The sequence below is a fragment of the Pundamilia nyererei genome, unplaced genomic scaffold, assembly GCF_000239375.1.
Source record: "Pundamilia nyererei isolate P.nyererei 1_Seehausen unplaced genomic scaffold, PunNye1.0 scaffold00339, whole genome shotgun sequence".
Classification (NCBI taxonomy): Eukaryota; Metazoa; Chordata; class Actinopteri; order Cichliformes; family Cichlidae; genus Pundamilia; species Pundamilia nyererei.
The window spans coordinates 173,050-180,854 of NW_005187740.1; the positions used below are offsets into that span (position 1 = coordinate 173,050).

General features: G+C 44.7%; 1 protein-coding gene across 1 annotated transcript in view; it reads right to left on the minus strand.

The window, feature by feature from the left end:
* Positions 1-3,342: 3,342 nt before the first annotated feature.
* The window catches only part of LOC102199992 (BCL-6 corepressor-like), an 84,144-nt gene continuing 79,681 nt past the window's right edge, over positions 3,343-7,805 (minus strand). The window contains exon 13 of the mRNA XM_005752028.1: positions 3,343-5,044. Coding sequence (XP_005752085.1) covers positions 3,748-5,044 — 1,297 coding nt within the window. The 3' untranslated portion in view covers positions 3,343-3,747. The remainder of the gene's footprint in view (positions 5,045-7,805) is intronic.

Consider the following 7,805-nt stretch of genomic DNA (forward strand, 5'->3'; position numbering starts at 1 on the left):
GCTGTCCCTGGTCCTCGGGGGAGAAGTTCTCCACGGTCCGCACCATATTGCCGCTAGTCTCCCGCGGGGTGAGGAAGGGGTCCAGAAACCCCGTGACCGCGAAGAACTTCCATCTCCTCCCCGATCCTGCTGCAGACCCACTCCTCTTCTCCTTCTCTGTCCTCTTCTCCTTATTATATGTGTCCCTGAGGCTCTTCCACTTTCTCCTGCAGATGTCCTCTGAATAAACGCATTATCTGGTTAGCGTACCACACTGTATATAGGAACATAGTGAAGACAAGTTACTTAAGAGAGTAAAAAGAGGTTAGTTTATTTTGGAGTAGAGCTCCATTTATTATGAAAAATTTAAAAAGACAGGAACACTCTTTAGAGGTTTGTGGGTGGCTCTTAAAAGAGCCGTTGTGGGGAAGTCACTCAGACTTCAAACAGGCTACTCCTTTGGTTGCCAAGACACAGCTCCCTCTGTCGAGAAGTGAGTCATGAATTTCTCCCTCACCAGGACAGCCTCTCTGGAGGAGTTGTTTGCTGCCATACGACCCAGGCCTTGCAATGGCTCCACCACAGCAGGTGCCCCTCTCTCGTCCACACAGCGCAGAAAATTGTGGAGAACACAAGTTGCCTTCACACACTTCTCCGCAATTTCAGGACGGAGCTCCATAGCGCGCCGATACAACCTCCACTGTGAGGAGAGGATACCGAAGGCACCCTCCACTATCATCCTGGCCCTGGAAAGGCGATAGTTAAAGATCTTCTTCTCTAAAGGGAGGAGGCGTCCAGGGAAAGGTCTCATGAGCTCACGCCGCAGCGGGAATGCTTCATCAGCCACAAAGACATGGGGCTGGGCTCCACGGTGTTCTCCACCAGGTAGAGGCTGGTCAGGAGGCAGATGGAGAGTCCCAGCCCGAAGAGCCTGACCAAAGGTGGAGTTGGCCAGAATACCACCGTCGCTGGTCCTCCCGTACCCCCCAACATCAATGACGCGGAAGCGATGCTCTGCACTGTACAACAGTGGGAAAATCGCGGGACAGTAGGCGGGCTTGCTAGCTTTTGCGCGGCTTCATCGGGTCAGTCTGAAAATTAAAAAGAAGAAGGAATGAACTTACCAGGTTGCCCGATCTCCTCACTTATGTGTCTCCAAGCTAGGTCCTTTTTATTCCTGTCTCGGTAGAAATAGTATCTAGCATCATAGAGCTCGGGATGATTTGCCACGGCACTGATTATCTTTTCCTCCATATTGAATGAAGAATGAAGGGCTTTGGCTGGATCTGCCCCTTTGACCTAGGTCAGAGCCACGTCACCAGGCTCCTGATTGGTTGTCGCGGCGCGATTTGACGCTGGAGTTCAGATTTTTCCAACTCGAGCGGTAGACGCGTAATGCGCGAATGCACAAAATGCAACACAAAAACTGACACGCGTGGTTTTTTTGCGAATCAAACGCTACAAACGTGCAACACTGACGCGCATTTCAGGCGTTTTGGCATTTTAGCGACGCAAATCTGCTTCCCAATTTTCGCGGGAGCCGCAAACGCGGGTCATCGCGCCTTTCCATTGACTTCACATGTGAACCTGACGCTCTATTCGCATCCATCGCGTTCGGTGTGAACACACCGTTAGAGTCGACTCTTTGAAGTGAACAACGTGAGTGTGTTTTTTCTCTCTCTTTCTCTCACTCTCTCGCACTTTTTTTCGCTTCACTCCGCACACGAGCCTTGTGCTTGCGCAGGGGAGAGGGGGGAAGGGCGGTAGTTACACTGGCCGTAGCACAGGAACAGAGCCGGCGGGACACAACAGATAACAGGCAACAATACATTTATTACATTTTAATGAAATTTGCAGACTGTTTCGGTGGAGTTTAATAAACTCAGCCGTCTGCTCCTTGCTATCTAAAATGTAACAGGACACCGGAGTATGTTCTCGAGCATCTCACATTTCTGATAATCATTTGACTGCTTGACGTTTATTCAGCTGTGTAAAAACTAGAAGTTTAATCTCAGCCAAACCGATTTACTCAGGAACAAATAAATACAAAAAAAAAACAAAAAAAAAAACGAACATTTTTAAGTTATCTAAGTGACTTCTATATCATGTTTAACCTGAGTAGCGAAAGACGGTGGCGGGTTTGAAAACGATTTGCCGGGAGTCCGGTGTTCTCACCGGCTCTAGTGAGCCTTGAACCCCGGCTAACTATCGAGCTGGTGGGTAACAGACGTCTCCAAAAACATCTGAACGCTTTTGAAAATATGTGGTGTCTTGATAAACTGAGCAGATATTTGAAGTTTACACGGCTACATTCTCGCCTGAAAATATGTTAAACATTTATTTTGTGACTGAGAAAGAATAATAAGAATAATATTAAAACTAACTAGCAGCCGCCATTGTTGGAAACTGAGCAGGGCCGTGCTATGAATTCTGGGATAGGTTGGGCAACAAAGTATACACCCGACCCATCTTTCAAATCTGGGGAAATGAAGGGCACATTTGTCGGCCGCATTTGTCAGAGTCTTCGAATTTGGACAGTCTTCGTCGTGTCGCTGTAACATAATTGGCCTACAAATGTGGGCACAGGAGGATGCGGTTCCTGAATTTGGACACAGCTACGATACCGGACACTGCTTCTTCTTCTTTGGGGTTTAACGGCAGCTGGCATTCTTGTACATGCAGTGCTGCCATCTTCTGTTTCAGTCCATTATTACACTCTTAAATCCTACTACTTATTCCTGCGTCTTTTGGGATTTTGCAAAGCTTCAAGCGATGAGTCGACTATTAAATTAGCCGTCGACGATTTTGATAGTCGACATAATTGTGACTAGTCGACTAATTGTGGCAGCTCTAATCTAGGGGGCACCATATATATTTATAGATATTGGGTTGGCATTCTCTCAGCTTTAAAATCACTCTGGGTCCTTGGCTAGCTTTGCATTAGCATGCCCCTTTGCAGTTGTTTGCAAAGAGCGGAAGTTCAGTTAGCAGCATAATGCAGTTTTTCTATCATGGCCCCTGTTGCAATTTACAATCACATCATACCTCAACATCACTGAAATGCTGAAATTAGGACCTTAATAGAGCTGTTAATTAATGAATGCCAACAAACCTCAGTGAATGTAAGTAATGCTGTAAAGAAAAGTGAGCCAGTAGTGCTCAACAAAGATACAAGGGAAAACTAAAGTTATACATAAAAAAGACTGCATCAAGTTATTGCTACTGACGGTGGTTCTACGAGCTACTGGATCATGAGGTGTACCTAATTTTATCTTTTACATGACTGTAAAAATGAGTATATAAACTCAAGTCTTTGCAGTTTGCTCAGGATAATTCAGACAGTTAACTCATTTGTTTTCTTTCCTCATATTTATTGGACAGTAATAGATTGGTGACAAAAGCCAACAGGATGCTGAATACAAAATTACACACAAAGGTAACAAACAGCTTCCCAGACGTGAACCAACAATCTTAGCATGTCAACAGGAATGCCATTGTATTTACACCAGACTGCATTTACAAAGAAAAAAAATGATCCGTCAATTCTGTGCTCATAAATTAAAAAACAAACAAAACCCCGAAACAAACAAAGACTATTTACAGTTTACATATAACACACATTTAATACTGGTACAGTCTTGCCACAGAGTTAACTGTCTTTTCAATGTCCAGATATTAATTTACAATGTTTTTACATGTATGTTGGAATGCTTCTCAGTTTATTTCTGTCAGGATATGTCTCTTCAAATTTCCTGGTGTTTTGTCATTTCATGACTTCCCTTTGATCCTGGCACCCTTCCCAACCACTTTACCTGGCTCTTTCTTTAAGTCTCTTGGAACAGTGCCAACTTTCATTCCCAAGTCCCTGATATGAACTCTAACATTCGTCAAGTTCCTCTGCCAAGCAGGGTCCATCTTTATGTTCTTAGTGCATTCACCTTGGGTGACACAGGGATTAGCCTCTCTTTTTGGTGCTCCACTGTTGCTGCCCATTCTCTTTATTCCTTGACATTCCCATGTGGTGGCATCCACCCTGACATCCGACTTTGCAGGGCCAGAGATTCCAGCATTCTTACTTCGCAGTCGCTGGGGTTCCCAAGCACTACAGTCAACTGCAGCAGCTGGGTTTGTAGAGTCCAAAACCCTGTTGCTTATGTTTCCTTGATTTTCCCGTTTCCACACATTAGCATCCACTGCACCATTTGAATGAGTGGGAGTGGAATTCCCAATGTTCTTATTCCGAAGTCGTGGTGTTTCTAATACTGCTGTGTCCAATTTAGCATCAGAAATCCCAGGATTTCGACTTCGTAGTCGCTGTGGTTCCCACATGCTAGTCCCAGCCATCACATCAGATTTGACCGAAGTGATTTGGACCGTTTTATTGCCTTGCTGCGGTTGTTCCCACAGGTTTGAGTCCATCTTAGAGTCCGGATTAGCAGAACCCATGACCTGAGGATTCTTAGAACGCTGTCTTTGTGGTTCCCACAGGCTAGCATTCAATGTCATGTTTGGCTTAGTGGTTGAAGGACCCACAGCAATTTTAATTCCTTGCTTTTGTGGTTCCCACATGCTGGGATTTAGTTTAGTTTCTGCCTTTTCTGCTGGAGTAGAATATCCCAGGTTTTTAAATCCCTGACCCCTGGACTCAGTCTGGCTCAGCACCACATTTCCCACCTTAGGACCAGCATCTGGTCCATGTTGCTCTGGGGATAATGGTGGTGGAACACGCTGCAGCGGTCTTGGTGAATGTGGTGGAGATGGAGTTGGTGGTGGCGAAGCTTCCAGTGAGTCCCAGCGACTATCCACAAACTCCACTGAAGAGCCTAGCATGCCAGCCAGCTCGGGTGTGGCCTCCACCAGCTCCAGAGGGTCTTTGACATCTGGCCTGAAGGAGGCCAACTCCTGTTCATCAGGACCTGTCAGGAGCTGTGACAAGGATGCCTGCCGGTAGAACTCGTCTTCAGGGATGGACTGGACGTTGAGCTGTGGGAAGAGGCGGCGAAAGGACCGAGAAGTCATCCGAAGGCGACCCAAGACATCTGCAAGAAGGAGCCAGTTCCTGGGACTGGAGGAAACAAGAAGGGGAAATGTACAGATCAATTTCAAATGGTGTTTTAAAAGGCTCATAGAGTGATAAGTTCGATGTCAATATATATATATATATATATTTTAATTTTTTTAACACATTGAACAGGTTCCTATGATTTGAACAACTTGAGTGAGATTAGTGCGTGTAGCCCTAATTTTGTCCCTGTGCTTTTGGCCTCTTGGAGCAAAATAATAAGAATTCAGGGGTGCCAAAAGGTTGATCCTGTTCATCTGGACATAAGTGTTTTCAGTGGGAGAAACTTTTCGTCACTCATCCACGTGACCTCTTCAGTCTCAGCTGACTGCAGGTTTCCCCAACCTTATAAACAATAAGCCGTTAAACATTTCATTCTCCACTCCCACTGAAAACGCTACGCCCCGATGAACAAAATCAACCTATTGGGATTTTCTTACCCGGAATGATTGAGCATGCATCAAGACAATTCAGGGGTGTCTCGATACTTTTCCATGGTACGCTATCATGTCAAAACTTGAGGAAAATTTTTTGTTTTATTGGTAAAAATCTGGTCAAGTGGCTTGAATATGCCACTACAAAAAGTTGTCAAACTTGCAGCTCCTGCATTAGGCTTCAACTACATGTAACAGTTTTTAAGAACACATGTATCGTGTTTAACAAGTAAGCAAGTTAATTTTACTGTGTCACTATTGTGCAATTTTTTACACTGACACAATCTCCCAATGCATCCTGATTGGCCAGTAATCACTACAACTGAAACCACTAAAAGTGAAATGAATTCTACTGCAGTTTCACAGGGCCCTATCTTGAGAGTACCGCGCGTGAAACCAACAATCCAGTCGTGACATATTAGTGAGTGTTCTCTACTGCCGCATAGTGTACATTGAAAAAATAAGACTTCAGGTTTGAAGAGGTCTACATTGCCCATAATAAAACCCCTCACCCACTCATTGCTGCTCGAGCCCATAATTTAATATTGAACACTTTGGGCTGCTGTATAATGACTGCAGTGGTGCTTGACAGATTATATATTATATATTCAGCTGAGGCAAAATTTTAAATTTGGCTTCCACGGATGCCAAAGAGGGAAGAGGAAGGTGGGAGGAAAAAAGAAGGTGGCAGCTCCTCTTTTATATATTCTGCTGTAGCAACTGAAAACATCAATGGAGCTGTTATTGATTCACAATGTCTGTCAATGTGTGCGCGTGTCAAGGGCAGATTAACACACACACACACACACACACACACACACACACACACACACACACACACACATTCAGTGCCATGGACAAGGCCACATGTTGCTTTAAAGCCAGTTGCTGCCTGAATTTTAAACAGCTCGGTGAAATGTGTGTCGCTGCCCGGTGGCCTTGTATCCAGGAAGAGCCATTAATACAACATCAGACGGCAGAGAGGAAAAAAGAGAGTGAGCGAAGAAGAGAAAGAGAGAGGCGGAGAAAAGCGACAGGGGAGGAAGACGGAGTGGAAGCCAATTAGCTGCGTCGCCACAGCGATGCAATCCTCGTTAACGACCTCTCCGTCTGTCCTCCCTCTCCTCCGCCGAGGATCTTTTTTCTCTCCTTCTCGCACCACCCTTCATCCATTCTCCCTCCTCCGCTGCTCCCTTCTTTCCTTTCCGAGCTGCTTTCCGCCGCCTTAATTGGTGTCTGAGTGTGTGCGAGTGTGAAAAGACGTGTTAGAACAACACTGAGGAGGAATGTGTGAGTGTGAAGAAGATAAAATGAGTGTGAATAAGAAACACAAAGTGTGTACACAGGTGGGGTATTTGCTAGTCCCTCTTTCTTTAGTCACATCCATTTAGCACTATTTCCTGTAGCCCTTGGTCTTTTAGAATTAGTGCCTGTAGCCCTAATTTAGTCCCAGTGTGTTTGTCCTAGTTCTGTAGCCCCAATATTATTAATAAATTAGTCTTTGGTCTTTTTTTTTTTTATCTCAGGTTAGACTTACTTAACCTTGCTGCTTTAGTTTGAGTTTGTTAAGCCCAGTTCTCCTGTACTATGTAGTCCTTAAACCTAATATTTGGTGTTTCTTTTAGTCTTAGTCCTTTTGGTTATACACGGGTTAGTCCCCGTTCCTTTAACCTACATTTTTTTTGTCCCTAGTCCTCTTAGCTTTCTACCTAATATACTTAGTTACGTTTCTGTTTTCTTTATCTCCTGTAGTCATTTTTTTGTCCTTTGTCCTTTAACTCTGTCACAATCTGCGGAGGCAGACCGTGCGGTGGTGTGTGTGGTGGACCCAGGTGCGAACACACGAGAGTAGACTGGAGTAAACTTAACTGAAAGCGAGCCTTTATTGTGGCTGGTGACAAGGAGTGCAGACAAGGCAGAAACGCAGTGACAAACTAAACTATGACTAAACTGGGAAAGTAAAACAATAAAAAAAACTATGAAGACACAGGAAACCATAACTATGAATACTAAGACTGGCTGTGACAACATGGAGGGTGGGAACACAGACGACGCGACACAGACTACATGAAACACAGAGACTAAATACACATGAGGGATGATCAGGGGAAGTGGCCACACATGGGAGCACAGCTGACACACATGAACCTAACGACAGGACAGGAGAATTGAAACTAAATACACTGACATTGAATACAGACTTTCAAAGTAAAACAGGAAACATGGAGATTAGACATGACATGAACTAAACATAACCACGCAGACATGACGCATGAACCAGGGAGACTTAGTACAGGGGGAGATGACATAAACAACTAAGGAACAAGACT